The following is a 16,076-nucleotide window of genomic DNA, read 5'->3' as shown; positions in this document are numbered from 1 at the left end:
GATCACATGGTCACGATGTGTCCCATTGTTTGTAGAAGCGTGTGTAAGTGGCGATGTTTGGGCCAATCGGTTTAGAGCGAGACTCCGCTCCCCCGAGGGAGACATTAGCAAGGCACGCTTTGACATCCACAACTCTCCCACGGACGCTCTCTCCGTTCAGCCTCCTCCTGACGAACCCAAAGAGACAACGTAAGAGTGAGTCTGGAAGCGGAGCTCGGCTCGGTAAAGACCCTGACATAATCCCGCTGGGCGTGTGGGCGGCACTCAGGCGTGTTCAGGCTGGTTCAGACCTGCAGCCTGGCGTAGTGACATTACATTATTCAGAAAGGCCTCCTGTCGACTCCGCGCAACTTCACAGCCGCTGCGTCACAGAGCAACCTCATTCCTGCACCGATTCTAACGCCCAACATGTCTGTGAGAGACTTATTTCAAAGAAGTTTAACACCCTGAAGTAATCTTAGGATGCTCAGAAATAAAACTGAATAGTCACGGTTAACTTGTATTTCTATGGTGCAGTATTCATCGAGTCACTTCAAAAATATACCTGGAGTGTTCTCAGTTCTTTCTTTGCTTCTCACGGTGCAGTGACGTGGTTTTAATATTCTATATTGGACATGACACATTTTTTTTAAGAATCCACAGAAATAATCACCTATAACAGGAAGTTAATGGACTTGTTTCACTCTATGACATGAAAACAGGATCAAAACAAAACTGTTTTATTAAAGGCAAAATAAAACACAACGCAAAAGAAGAAAGTCAGCTAAAAAAACCTACAGTATAAAGATGAGAGAATTAAAGGCAGATGAATGAACATGTCAATGCAACCTGACTTTTTATGCTAAATAAAGCCAGAAATATCAAAGCTCAGCAAATTAAAGAAGACCGAGAGCTATTTAAGGAACAGAGTTGATGTTTTCGTCCGTTATGAGGAGCCACAGCTGATCAGTTGGTAGATTAGAAAGCTTTCAGATTATTGTTCTATTTTTGAGGCAAAAACCCGAATAACCTGAGCTGTAAATGACAGAACACGTCTATGTATACATTTCCTGATCTTGGGAAAGATTTTCCTTTAAAAGCTAAAATAACAGACATTGTTTGATATCATTTAAGATGTTCTAGTAACAACTGAAGTCAGGCAGGTAATTAAACTAAAGCCGACAGAAAAAACCGTCTTGAGTTCTCTGTTCTGTAGGTTTTCCTGTGTTTTATCTGTTTCATTTTAAATTATTTGACCTTGTTTTCCTCAGTCGGTGTAAATCCTTATCATGCCACACCTCCTCTTTATTTCCCAGAATTCATGCTGTATGTTGAGCCATTTCTCCTTTGCTCTCTTCTGGCTCTTTGCCACTTCCTGTCGTCTCACCTCTAGTCTCCATTTCTGTTGTCTCATGTGTTTGTTGACTCTGCGTCTCCAGCAGTGCTTGTGTTTTCTCTTCCACCAGGATGTTATTAAAGTCTGCATTTACTCTGCACCTGCTACAGCTTGCTGATTGGGTCCCCGTCTGGGTCCCTTTTTTTCCTTCAAACTGCCCCATAAGACATGCTGCGTCTGTTTCATTGGTATTCTGGAGGAGAAGGTTGTACATAACCTCACTATTGTGTTATATTCATGCACTCAGTTTTATCAGATGGCCTTCCAGGACAGAAAAACATTATATATATGTACCTGCAGCTCTGGAGAAAAAGAAGAGACGCCTGCACTGAGCCTCCTGGTTCTTCCACCAGATATTGATTACTGAACTCTCCCTGAGTTAAAACTTTAATATTATTGTTTATGAAAGAATATTAACTTTTCTTTGCATTATTTGAGGTCTGGATGATCTGAATCTCTTTCCATTTTTTGACCATTTCTCATTTTCTGAAAAAAAAAATACAAAATTTCTTCTTGGAATTTGAGAGACATGTTGTCAGTAGTTCATAGAATAAAAGAGCAAAGTTCATTTTACTCAAACATTCACCTATAAAGAATACAATCAGAGAAACTAATCATTTTGCAGTGGTCTATGTAGGTTTTGTATGGTTGGAGTGAGTATATCTGAAAAATAAAGTCAGAGTGTGGGATCCACTGCTGTCCAGGTGTTTGATGAAACAGAGAACAACATTAAGCTAAAGAAGCTAGCCACCTGTTGCTAGCTCTCCAGCCAAACAGCAATGAACAATTAGGTCTGCACATCGGATCATCACGGTCACCGGGACTTGTCCAGGACTTGTGTAGGTCAAGGGTCAAGACAAGGGCAGCTCACAGCTCTGCAGACCCCACACATTCTGGACACCAACTATTCAGACTTTTAGCTTCAGGTTAGCGAATCAGAGGGCAAAGCTAAAGAGACAGTTTCTTTCCTAAACTTAACAGCATGGATTTAACACTTTCTTCCTCTATAGGAAAAACGCTGCATATTAACACCTTAGTAACAGAGACATTAGTTTATTTTTGGCTTTCTTTATATATTTGTATTCTAAATAATTGAGAGCAAAGTGGAATGAATTTCTTTAAAAATTGGATTGAAATGGTCGAATCCCATTCAGGTACTATAGACAGACTGAGAAGTCAGCACTTTTAATATCAATGTTCGCAGATTCACAGGTTTTTCTACAGAACTGAACTAAAATTCACCACAGATTAAAGTCCATCAATTCATCGATTTTTTTATTTATTTATTTTTATTTGGCCCATTAAGCATTTCTGAAAGATGCTGCAGATTGTGAAGCAAAAATCGAAAGTTCTGAATATTTTTATAGCGAGTCTCACATAAACCATACACTGTGCTTCCCCTCTAACTTCAAATTAAAAAATATTCACCTTGACGTCTGGATCTCGTGTTGAGAGGTGAATTGCTGACAATAGGTGGACAGCCTTTCACTAAACCAGCTTCATTTTTACCCCAGTGTGTTGCTAGGTCTCCTGAAAGGAGCCAACTGGAATCCGCCATGTACCGTTGCTATTTAATTATTGAAAGTTTTGCATTTTCTTGTGTTATTAATGGGCTAGGCTAAGACAAAGTAACCACTCCGGTGTGCAGATTTTCAGTGAAAATGTTCCAACAAGACGTGGTTGTAAACATTCGCCGTGTTAACATGCAGATGGTGCTCCAACTAAAACACACGGCTTTCTCTAGAGTCTCTTTAGATTCTGTTAGCGAGTCACTAAGGCATGGAGCTAAAGCACGCATAAAATATTTGTGTGTGAGGCAGGAGGAGTAAAGTTCTTACAGTCTGTCGTTGCATCATCTACACCATGCTGGATCTGAGTCACTTTGTCAGGGCTGGAGAGGCAAAGCAGAGGAGATGAGAGCCAAAACAGCCGAACTTGTTTTTTCTTTATATATATATATAAGAACTGAGCTGCTTCCTCATTAAAACTAGTCCATGTCTCACCAGCTGAAGTGAAGTTAGATAAATTAGGCTCATAACATCTATTTATTACTGAAAAATAAATACCTTCTCTTAATGATAGTGTGCTTTCACAGCTAGAAGAAAGATTCATTTAGTTTTAATTACGTCTTATACATTTTATAATAACTTTGTTCCAACTTCTAGTTTGTATTATTTTTTTGTATTTATTGACAAAATCTGTGTGGTTAAGTTATTTTAGCCTCGTTTGTATAGACATACTGCAACATGAAGTCACGAGCCAATGATGACTGCTGTCGGTTAGTTAGTTGTTACGTTATCAACATAATGAGCTCAATCTTAAATGTATTTATGAGATATATGAAAAAAGGATGCAGTGCTTTCATCACTATGACGACTAGAGAACAAGATCAAAAGTTAGCACATTTCACAGGTATCAGGGAGGGTCAGGGAAGTAGGTCAGCTAGGCTAGCCTGACTTTGACAACTTTAACATGTAGGTATGCTGTGGAATTCATTGTGTTTCAGTTCAGTGTAAAAAAAAAGGTGACCAACACACCAACTCTGACAGATCATCAGTAGTGCAGGTGAAAGAACAGACTGAATGTTTTGTTCTTTGTTTGGGAAATTTCTGTGTGTTTTTTGGTGGTCAGACCTGGAATATTAGCGGAGCTGTTGTCAGTCAGTTGCTATGGCAACGGGTCTGAGTGTAGCATAGCCGATACAGAGCAAGAAAAGAGAAGAATGCTAGTAGCTTTGAGTTTTTCTGCTTTAGTTTCCCTTTTTCTGTGGCGCACTGCACTAAACTAATAAAACCTACATATCCAGGTTAAATTTAGTTGATGACATTGTTCTACCACTTGAATAAGGACAGCAAGTAAACAACTAGACTTCTACCCTCCATCTTTGTGTGCATGTGCAAAATTTCTGGATGTAAACAATAACATGCAGCGTGTCCAGAAGAACCTTTGCTCATTTTTAGGGAAGAGACATTTAATTTAAAATTAATTGAATTTGGTCAACAGAGTCAGAAAATCTCCCCAATGTGAACAAAAAGTTTGAAATAGCTTCACGAGAAGAGAGTGTAAATAACGAACAGGTCCCAGCTGTCGCTCTCTTATCTGGATCAGAACCAGGAAGGAAGGCCCAATTCAAACCCATTTGGCTCGGCCAGGACTCGGTCATTAGCAGACCCAGCAGCTCCGAGTGACGGGGGTAATGAAGTGAAGGCGACGCAAAGCAGACCCCGGCGCCTCGGGGAGAGCGCAGGAATCAAACTGAGGCTGACAACCGACTCCGAAGAATTAGTCCCTGTGCATCTGGTCGATAAAGTTTAGAGAAAACACGACGAACGGAACGGGGATTGTCAGGTCTAATGAGCACTCGGGTTCAGAGGGAAGCCGACTCCGTTTTACTCAAAGGTCGCTGGCCGTTTTTCTATCTTTGGCTTTGGCCCCGTCTTCCGCCCCACCTGGACCCCTTAGCGGTGATCAGTGTGACGAGCCACTGTTTAACTTATTCATGCACAATTATTTCTTTGAACTTATTTAATTGGACTTATAATAGAGCTGCCAAATTGACATACTTAGGAGAATTAATTTCTCCCCCACCGCTGCTGGACTGTGTATCAGAATTACCTGTTGAAATATTCATCTGATGAATTCGTCTGGAAAAGAAATTTTCCTGCGCTGCAGAAATACAAAATCTTATCAAGTATTTTTGGTCAAGTTTCTAGAGCAAATATCTCAGTACACATGACAAGAGCAAAGATAACCTCAGATATAGGAGCTTGTTTTAAGTCAACAATTCATTAATATTGATGAAAAGGTTCTAGTTCCACTGGCAGATTATTTCACAAGACATTTTTTGATGTTTTTAGTGAAATAATCTGCCAATGGAATCAGCACTTCTGATGTAAGGCTGCGACTGTTTGCACTGAGTGAATTAATGCATATTTAGGTATATTTGGTGTTTAGATTATTAAGATAGGCTCAAGTATTTGTAGATATTTTAAGGGTCTATTTCTGTTCATGATGACAGCCTACAGCTAATAAAGCCCCGTCCTAGTGTCTTTGAAGATTAGAATGCTACATAAAACCAATAACAGGATCTTTAAAGGGAAAGATCATTTTCTTTTGATTATGTTGGCCCTTCAGGTAATGAAACCCTCAATTCAGTTCCTCAGAAAATTCAAGACCAAGAAAAAAAACAAACACATTTTTAACACTGAAATGTAATCTCATGACAATGTCACGATCTCCAAAGCCAGGAGGAAGAGAAGAGAGCCGGCTTGAAAGCTGTTGAGCCGACAGTCACTGACAGACCATGAGGAGACCGAAGCCACAAAAGGTCACTGCTGAAAAGGATCCGGCTGCTCATGTGCTGTTTCCAATTACATTAATAAAAAGGTGAGTGGGAGTAAAGTGTGTTTGAAAAAGGTGCACAAGCAACAATGATGACTCCGACCTTTAAAGGACTGTGAAGAAAAGCTGATTCCAGAATGTGGAGGAGATTTACGAGGCTCGGCCTGGAGAAGCATCCTGAGTCCAGGACCAGCAGGTGTTTCCAGGAACTGAGCCACAGCCGTCTCCTTCAGTGTGTTGGGCTATCAGGGCTGAGTGATGTGGCTGGAAAACCTATTTCATGTCAGTCGATATGAATAATAAAATTTTTTTTGTTTTGTTTTAAATACTGAAAATACTGCCAAACTAGCGACGATACCATTCGTCTTTTAAGCACAATGTCTTCCTGAGCTGCTGCATTCGTTTTCTCCTTCCACTCTAACCTCAATCTTTTTTTTTATTTTTAAGCTGTTATGAAGCACTGCGGCTTTAATATGTGGGAAACTGGTCCCACATACCACCAGGTGTAGCACGTGAACCTCAACTGTCTGTGTCACATTTCCAGTCAGTGATGGAGCCGTGTCATCGGCTAGCAACAGCTAGCAACCAGTTGTAGAGCTCTTCATCGTGCTTCGTGCAAAGTTCATGCAGACGCTGGTTTTATTTTCCAGCAGGACTTTCCCTCGATGTACTGATGTCTACAGAATGACTAGAACTGATTGGTTAGAAACTGAACTCATGCAAAAGGAGCCCAAAGCAAGTATATAATCAGTTTCATTATTGGAAGTGAACAGCTGAAATAAATTAACTTTTCAATATAAATCTATTGAGATTTACTGTAACATGTTTCACACGACAGTAAAACAAACCACAGCCTTCTGAGGTCACCTTTGTATTTCATGGACATCACTGCTAGACGTTATGACACTGTTAGGTCAAAGAAACCTATTTAAAAAGCCATTTTTGTAGTGTTAGGTGGACAAGATAAGCCATCCATCTTCATCATTTAGTCTATTGTAGGAAGCTGCAACAGAAATAGAGGCATTGAGTCAAATTACCTTTTTGTCCTTCAAAAGTAGGACAAAACGTGACAAGCATTCGCAAAGCAGCCGTTTCTTTATTGGACAGTGTTTGAGGAGGGCAGCAATTAAATTCATTAATTTATTGTCAGTGCAGGAAGTTCCTCTCATCATCACTCTTCTATTTAAAAAAGGCTCCATCAATATAAATGCTTTTTTTTACCTACTAACATTGTCTAACTTCTTCTATGTCCTCATAAAGAGAGTCTTTTACTAAAATCTCTAGATCAGCAGTAGCTACGGTTTTGGTCTTGTGGGCCAATTTTTCCAAAGTACCTCAGGGCCACACTTAAAGAAAATAAAAATGTACAAATATTTTGTGCTATTTTTTCATTTAATTGTTCAGCAGTTTATGAAACATGCAGTACTTCAATGAAACAAAAAATGGAGATACATTTTGTAGTAAAATGTATCACTACATCACTTTAGAAAAAGGATGTCACAGGTCTGCTTTATGTCTTAATGTTTGCATTTTTATTTTGACCCTTCTGGGGCTTTAAATGTTAGAAGTGTGTCTTTGAATCGATGGGACATAGAAAGCTTAAATGGAAAATAAGATGTATTTCCACACTTTTCTATTATTCTTTTTCTTCTGTTTTCTTCAACTCCTGTGTGTTTGGCGCCACCTTTCTCACAGGAGCTTCACAGCTGCAGTGCGCTCAGAAACATTTAACTGCAAATGATCAAATTTACTTCTCTGACACTCAGTAGTCAATTAAATAAGAGCAGCAGAGTAAAAGTTGTAAATCTGTAAAAACAGGCAAAAGTTAATGATCAGCACCTGGTTGTCCTCTGTAAAGAAATTCAGAGAATTTCTTGGGGAAATTTGTATCCCTTCTTACATCATCACTGCGTTTCTCAGTTTCTCCCTTTGGGGACCAGAAAGGAAGTTTGTGTGAAGCTAAGTGAGTCTATGTGTAACGTGAAATGAATTTTAAGGTGGAATCTACTCTGAGCAAACCGGCAGAGTGTCCACACGATTCTGTCAAATTATTTTGATTAATGCTTGCTTTCTATTTGCTGTTTTTATGGAAACACTGCTGCCTTCTCAGATTGCACTAAAGACGTTTTATTTTGCATCATGTGCTGCTGCTGATGATGATAATGAACCAGGAAGCAACATCATATTCAGTGTAAAACAAAGAACAAATGAAAAACAAAACCCTCTAATTTAAATAATTTACATCCATTTCATATTTTAATGTTATACTTTTAAAGATGTTATTCATGTTGGCTACTTGTAAACTTTCTGTTGGGTCAAAACGAATAATGTTGGCAGAAAGGCAGTAAGGGGTTAATCTGTCAATCCTTTCAGTTTCTTTTCTTATCGTTTCTGAATAATAATAAATTAAATAGTTTATATTCCTCTATATAAATATAGCTACAACTTCAAAAAGGAATTCAGTGATTTTTTTTTCTTTTTTGCTCTTTTCTGAGAAATTATTTAAAACAGTTCAGTGATGTAGACGTTTCCTCATCTATTCATGAACTATGCAATTATTTTCTCAGATTATTTTCTAGTAACTTTAATTAACTTAAGACAGAGATGTCTGAACCTTTTGACATGGGGGCCCAGAGATGACGAGTACTCCAGGGCCACAAAACTTTTAGTATCTTTCTTTTTAGCTATAATTTCAAAATTCTACTTTTTTTTTTTTTTTTACTTTTACGTGCCAAATAAACAACACACAGTATTTTACACAGTAAAGCAGTTTAGTGGTGCGGAAATTGCAAAAAAAACTAAAGCAACAACAACAAAAACGCACACCTAAATATATTACAACATTTTCAAGTTTTTCTAGTACACGAGAGTGATTGACAGCACTAAGCCCCTCCTCTTGGCTCTGATTGGTTGTTTTTGGTCACGAGTAGTGCATTTCTTCTAACAGAGGATGCAGAGGAGGTCGATGTTTTCACAGATTATCTGCCCCGTAACAAACCGTCACAACATGGTGGCAGTTTTAATGTGTGAAAAACATTCTTTATAAAAGTTGCATACTGCAGCTTTAAGTCTATTGATCAAAATAGACTGTATTTTAACTGATAAAATACAGTTAAAATGTTGTAATGACTCCACAAACAGCCATGCCACAGAGATCTCTGATGTCTAAATAACTCTCCTGCTCTCTCTGCCTCACCTTCCCTTTGTTTTCTCACCTTGCCTCCTCCCTGCTCTCTTTCCTTCTCTCTTTCTGCCTGAACTTATCTGCCGTCCGCAGTGCTTTGCTCGTTGCTCCGTGTCCTGACAGTTCCCGACTCTGCTGCCGGCGTTGACACTTTCTCTTTCTTTCTCTCGTTCTCTATCTCTTGCTGGAGGCCGTCCGTCAGCAGCGACGGTCAGGTTGAATTATCTTTTTTAGCCTGTTTGGCTCCAGACTGTTTAAAGCAAGTTTGTTCAGGAAGGTTTTCTGCAAGTCTAGCCCAGATTATGTCTGCAGCTTTGGGATGACTTTGAGAAATTCACTGAATTCAAATGAGGCAGCGACGGTGGATTCTACTGAACCCTATCGGCTTGTTTTTTTATTCATAGACTAGGATAAAAAAATCATGATGTAGTTTTGATTCTGGACAAACTAAAGACTTCTGATTCACTCACACCAGCCCTGGTTAGTCTGCTTTAATTGAACTCAGGTTCGTTTGTCTTGAAAGTTCAGTTCGTTTGGGAGGTGTGAACTAAGATTTGGACCAAAAGAACAAACTCTGGTCCGTCTAAAACCCAGATCTCAGGTTGGTTCATGTGAACTCCGGCGTGGTTGGAATGCATATGTGAACGCCAAGCAGACCGAAAACCCATACAAAAGCATGAAATGGACTGCAGTGCAAGGCATTCTGGGTAAATACAACCAAAACAAACGTGAGAGTCTAACGCTAGTGGGAGAAACGGCTCATAGTTTCTTACCAAAGACAAAAAAAAGGAATCTTACAAACACTAAAATCTGACGCTACTCCATTTTCTGAAGAAGGAAGTCAGTGTCTTCTTCTGAGGTTTTTGTGTCATTTCTTCCATCAGTAGTTATTGTGCAGCGCCACCACAGGCGAGGAGGGGAACAGGTTTTTCAAAGGGTTTGTTTTGTTTGACACAGAGTATGAAAGAGAATGACAGCAGCTGAAAACGTTACAAATGTTACAATTTTGGTTCTCAGTTAGATTGAACTGAATTAAATCTACCGGACTATCAGGTGTGAAAACACCTCCTTTGATTTTTGATTTTTAGAATTTATCCATTCCTCATCATGTCTCTTCTTGAGAGCTTTTCCTCCACAACAAAAAAATTTGTTCCAAATACACCAAATCAGCTAAGGCTAGACCGTAGAAACTCCCTCCCAATCATGTTTATTTTCTGATACAGGGAGTTCTCAGGAAAATTGTGAGATCTGACCTTTTCATAAGTCTGATTAGGTTTGATCTGATTAGATTTTTTTTCCCCGGTGCGCTCACCCACTGAAATGGTCCAGACCGCCATGATCTTGATGCGAGCCTTGGTGTGGGAGTTGAAGCGGCTGTGGTGGATGGGGTTCCTTATGGCGATGTAGCGGTCCAGTGAAATGGCGCAGAGATGCATGATGGACGCCGTGGAGAACAGGACGTCCAGGTAGATCCAGATCGGACAGAGGTCAGAGGGAAGGGGCCACTTGTAATCTGCAGAGGAGGGACAGGAAAAACAAAAGCTGCTGAACATATGTGTTATGCTACAGGAATATCTGGAAGAAAAATTATGAATAAATAAGAGCTTTGGTAATGAGTCAATCAAATGTAGCCAAATTCTTCCAAATCTTTGACAACATGCCACTGTGAGGGATGGCCTACACATCTTCTCCTAAACACACACACACACGCACACACACGCACACACACGCACACACACACGCGCACACACACACACACACACACACCCACGCACGCACACACACACACACACACACACACACACACACACACACACACACACACACACCCACACACACACACACACACACACTCATAGCTGTCTCTATAGCAGGTGTCACCATAGATGTTGTTGTTCAGACCATTTAGCTGCTAATAAAATACTGAATACTGAATGTGACACGTTTTCAAAGTAAATACATCATAAGAAATCTATTTTTAGGGATCAGGTCTATAACAGTCATTCAAGCTGCAGAGCACCGAGACTGAATATGGAAAGACGTTACAAAGAAAAGACAATAGAAAAAGACTTTATTATTATTTAAAGTATAGATCGAATTATTTACAGTTCTTCCACATCAACATCCAAGTTTAAAAACAGTCAGGTAAGCTGAACTGCTTTGTTTCCACCTCGTACACAAAACCTGAATGAAGGTTTTTATTTATTTGTTCCAACAGTGAATTTCAGCTCCAGCTCCTTTCAGTTAGGACTCAACAATAAATCAATAACAATATCTATAGCCATAGATAATAACAATTGATCTTACGTCTGATGTAATGTTCAATAAATTCCCAGAACTCTGATCCAAAACTGCTCGGCATTCTGGGAGATGTAGGCAGAGGAAAGGCTTTAGCTGCTCAACCTTTAACAGCTAGCTAAACGAAGCAAACTCACTCATTCTGGTTACCTAGCAACAACCTGGTGAGTAGCAGCAACAGTTTCATGTTTCACCAATGTCAGGACCTCTTAAAGGCCTAAAATTAAAAAAAACTTTCTTACACAGAATATCGAACGGGACTCCTATGTTACGTTTCTTTTTCTTTTTTTTTTTTCAAATTTCTGACAAGTATTTTCAGGACACTAATTATTGTATCACCTGACCTTTTATTGAAAATTATTCTCTCTTTTTCTTATTTTTTTTGCATTCCAACAAAAATAGAATCTTAAAACCATCAATGTTTTATCAATATTATAATAACATTATTTTTCATCTTCAGACAGATTTCCAACTGAGATTATAGAAATAAAAAAAAAACATTCAATCACATTTTGAATTGGATTTGAACAAGAACTTCAATGCACATTTTCTAATTGAGATGTTAACGTTGTTTTAAGAAATTAGGTCATGTTAGCGGGCTGCACAGTGGCGCAGATGGTAGAGCTGTTGCCTTGCAGCAAGAAGGTTCTGGGTTCAATTCCCAGCCCCGGTCTTTCTGCATGGAGTTTGCATGTTCTCCCTGTGTATGCGTGGGTTTTCTCCGGGTTCTCCGGTTTCCTCCCACAGTCCAAAAACATGACTGTCAGGTTAATTGGCCTCTCCAAATTGCCCCTAGGTGTGAGTGTGTGGATGCATGGTTGTTTGTCCTGTGTGTGTCTGTGTTGCCCTGCAACAGACTGGCGACCTGTCCAGGGTGACCCCACCTCTCACCCAGAACGTTAGCTGGAGATAGGCACCAGCACCTCCTGACCCCACTGAGGGACAAGGGTGTAAAGAAAATGGATGGATGGATGGTCATGTTAGCCAACGGAAAGCAATTTTTAGTATCAAAATTTAAAATAAAATCTTTGTTGGAGGTGTTTTCTGTGTGTGTGCATGTGTGTGTTGATGAGGTGGTGTGTTGTGACAGAAGTAGATGTAATTCAGGGGATCAGCCCCAGATCATCATGAACGTCTCTGCCTTCCAGGTCATGGAGGAGTGTTTGCGTTCCCTCTGTGGTTCCCCCAAACCGACAGGTGAGAGACGACCCGACGCTGGCCCTCATTATTGGGCAGGAGATGACTCATCCACGCAGCTCCACGTCGCCATGGTCACCGCCAGTCTCTCTACGATCACCTCCTCATCATCGTCATTGCTGCTGTTCTCCTCTATTTTGCTTTTTTTCCCCTCACTTTTTCTCTAAGCTGTTTTTGTAAGATGATTGTTTTTTATATTATTATTTTCTCTACTTGTCATCATTCTCAAACATGTCCACCACACTGTTATTCTTCCTCTCCATTTTCTTCTTTTCTGTCTCAGATTCTGTTTGGATGTCATTGTGAAATCGGACAACTTCCCTAATTTCACTCATTTTGTTGTTGCTCTGCTTTGCAGGCGGCCATATTTTGGTCATTTCCATAACAAATGAAAAAATTACATTATAAAACCCTTTCTTAAAAAACAGGACCAAGTCAGTGTGATACTCTCCTGTTACCGAGATGAAACTTTAGTTACTGAATCTGAATAGTACAATAATACAATAGTCCTTTAATGCCTATTGTACTATTGTTTATTATATGGCATAATAGAGTCAAATTTTATATTTAATGACTCAGCAGAGTGTCGTTTTGTCATAGGTCATAATGTTGTGAGTCCCAGAACCACATTGAAAATGTTCCACTTTTGGAAATGTTCTGAGTCAAAAATGTTTTACTTTTGACAACTTATATTTTTCTAAAACATTTCTGTGGTTAATGTAAAAACTCATGTGTCTAGAGCTGATCAATGTTATTGATCAACTGATGATTATTTGAGAAGCGACAATTTTCTTAAAAACCCCGAGTTCCCTTTTACATCAACAGGGTTGAACGCTTTTCTATGACAAAAAATGTTATACTGAACAAAAAAATAATTAAATTTTAATAATATTTTGTGTCAGCTGTGTTAAATACTGCATGAACAGAAACATTTTTTTTTCACATTTTTTAAACTTCTCAAATTATTAATCTAGTCAAGTATTTATAATCCAAAACCAAACTGCAAAAACAGCTGTTTGTCTTTCCCGATCTGGTATGGCTCCCCCATATTTGTTTCTGTATCAACTTAATCTGCTTAAGAATGACCAGCAGTGCCCTCTTCTGTGTGGAGGCCAAACTACAACACTGAAAGAAGGTCTAAGAAGATGTTATTAGTTAATTAGTTATTTTGACTAAACTCATTTTAGTCAAATTAATTAATCAACAATTGATTATAAGTCGATTAACTGCTTGCAACAATAAAGTGAATCTGAAGAAAAATTCACGCAGAGAAGGAGTCCAAAACCTTATAAGGTGGATAAGAACTAATTTAAATGTGTATTTGCAATTTTTGATAAGATCACAAGCTGTTCCTATTTGGAAACATTCATTGGTGGTGGAAGCTGCATAGCTATAAAAATCTGAATGAAATCTGCAGATTTATTTCAGTTATCTGCCTCGTGTTTGTTTTCCATTTACATCTGAATAAGAGGAGAGACGCTCCTCTGTGGCTGACTTGCCATTCTCACTTCCCAACAAAGACTCAGGAGGAAACACAATTCCCCCCTCAGGGACTGATAGTATCACATTATTACAGGCTCCGCAGTCTCTGACGGCCATGACCCAGATCTATAGTGATTTATCCCCCACAAGGAGATTTCCTTCACATGCAATCCAGAAAGTCCCAGTAAAGTCCCTGCAGACCCGTTGGGACGCGACCCTTCGCTCCCGATGGCCATCAGCCGTCCTCCAGATTCTGTGGCTCCGGCTCAACGTGTCCTGGCGTTGTCACCTCTGCCTCGCTAGTCAGCAGAGAGCCACCGGAGTTTCCTCAGTGTGCGGCGCTGCAGCCGCCTCAGAGGGGTGAGAGCGCCGAGGCCACAGGAGCCGTGGCGTTACTACGGCCAGCCTCACATAAATTATACACACAGTGGGAGCTGCACAAGAGGTCCATGAGGACAAAGTGGGATTTTCTCTGCTTTAGGTGACACAGCTCTGCTTCTGACAGAGTGTGCGTGTGTGTGTGTGTGCGTGTGTGTCACAGATAGTATAATTTAACAAGATGCTATAATCAGGACACTGAGATGGTGACTTTAGGTGGTTTAGTTACATCATTTTGATCTTATTTTATTCCAAAGAACAAGAGTGGATCTAACTGCACTGGTTGCCAGATCATCAAAGACTGTTTTTTTCTCTCCAACTTGGCAACTATATTGCTATTTTTAGCGAGTGTTCAGACTCATCTAGCTACTCTTCCCTATTGTGAGACACTAGTTGTGTCTCCACTGACCAAATAATTGCGCAGAATGAAATTATGAAAATAACTTTCCTTAACAAAATGTCATGACATGATGACAGTTTTAACAAATATGTAAAAACAAAACAAAACAACCCCCCCCCCCCCAAAAAAAAACTATTTTTTATAACAGATACTTAGTGCACCTTTAAAGCCAATATAATATAGATTAATAAAGATTATAGTGGTCATCGCAAATGTTTAATGGCAGTTGTTGTCGCCATAAGTGAGAATCTGTTAGTTTTAACAGGCACTTGTGTTTTTACATTTGGGTTTAAATTAAAAGTCCTTTGATGATCTTAAACATTTACATGTGATAAAAAAAGAGAAAAATCTTTACAGCTATCAACTGTCTCTCAGTTACAGATGTAGCCAGTGTGATAAATGCTTGTTGACTGACACTTTGTTCTATTTTTTTTTTTTAACCATTTATTGGATGAAGCAGAGAAGTCAGACGTCCACAGTGGAAGTGCAGTGGAGTGGATTGTGTTTTCATTGTGTAACCCTCAGGGCGAACAGTGAATCAGACATCTTGAGTATTTGATGCGGCTGGAGAAAGGAACGAACGGCGGCTAGCAGAGCGCAGGGCATCGATTTGCAAATGGACAGAGGCACAAAGAGATTCGATCACTTGAAAAGTCTCTCAGGGAGGTTAAATCTGCGTGACTGCACCATCTGAAAGCTGCAGGCTGTTAATCAAAAGCTTTTATGTGGCATAACGAACAGTGACATAACAGCTGTCATGTTAGGAGCCTGAAGACGGTTCGACAGAGAAAAGCAGCTCTACAGATCCAGTTTTTCCACACACTCAGCTCTGAATTTACCAGATAGCTCATTATTACACCCGAATGGATTTATTCTGAATGAGCTGCTTCGTTTTCCATAAATCTCACCCTGTGTATGAGTCAAATAACGGTTCATTAGGATCTTCACACATGGAAAAACTGAAGTCATTAATTTTTTTTTTTAAGGTTCTGGAAACAAAACAAAGATGTTGACAGAATCTGACCGGAGACGCAAAGCGTCCGTTTTCTGTGGTGGTGCAAAAGAAGCATTAAAATGGTGAGTGTGAAGCATAAATGTTTTAACGTTGTTCCTTTACTATTCTAAATGGAACAACAGCAGCCTTATTCAATAAGAAATGCACAACACGTCCTCCTCTAATGTACTACTGGTGTGATGTGGTTACCTAACTTTAAAAGGAAATCTGCCCTCCAACTCACTCCTGTTTACTGATCTAGTTTAGTCTTTGAAACCAAACTAAAATGTCAAACTAGAATGTTGGTTAAAAGTCTCATGTATAAGGACATCATTTCCTAAGCTGATGTGTTTCAGCAGCAAAACACACCGATAATATTAACCTTAACATGCACCAACTATACTCCTGTTGGACATTTTTTAATGGA

At 39.5% G+C, this 16,076-nt stretch overlaps 1 protein-coding gene across 11 annotated transcripts in view; it reads right to left on the bottom strand.

Annotated features, from left to right (window-relative positions):
* The window catches only part of htr2aa (5-hydroxytryptamine (serotonin) receptor 2A, genome duplicate a), a 122,573-nt gene that overhangs the window by 16,192 nt on the left and 90,305 nt on the right, over positions 1 to 16,076 (bottom strand). For 10 of the 11 annotated variants that reach the window (XM_081599456.1, XM_081599434.1, XM_081599428.1 and 7 more), the window contains one exon: positions 10,213 to 10,413. In XM_081599456.1, the coding sequence (XP_081455582.1) occupies positions 10,213 to 10,413 (201 nt within the window). Of the gene's footprint in view, positions 1 to 10,212; positions 10,414 to 11,207; positions 14,793 to 16,076 lie in introns of those variants that run through there. The other variant, XM_081599469.1, reaches the window with a different exon arrangement.

This window comes from Poecilia reticulata, chromosome 2 (genome assembly GCF_904066995.2).
Source record: "Poecilia reticulata chromosome 2, P_reticulata-male-v2, whole genome shotgun sequence".
In the NCBI taxonomy this organism is placed as follows: Eukaryota; Metazoa; Chordata; class Actinopteri; order Cyprinodontiformes; family Poeciliidae; genus Poecilia; species Poecilia reticulata.
The sequence above is the reverse complement of the archived record's forward strand: the minus strand, read 5'-3'. Positions and strand labels throughout refer to the sequence as shown.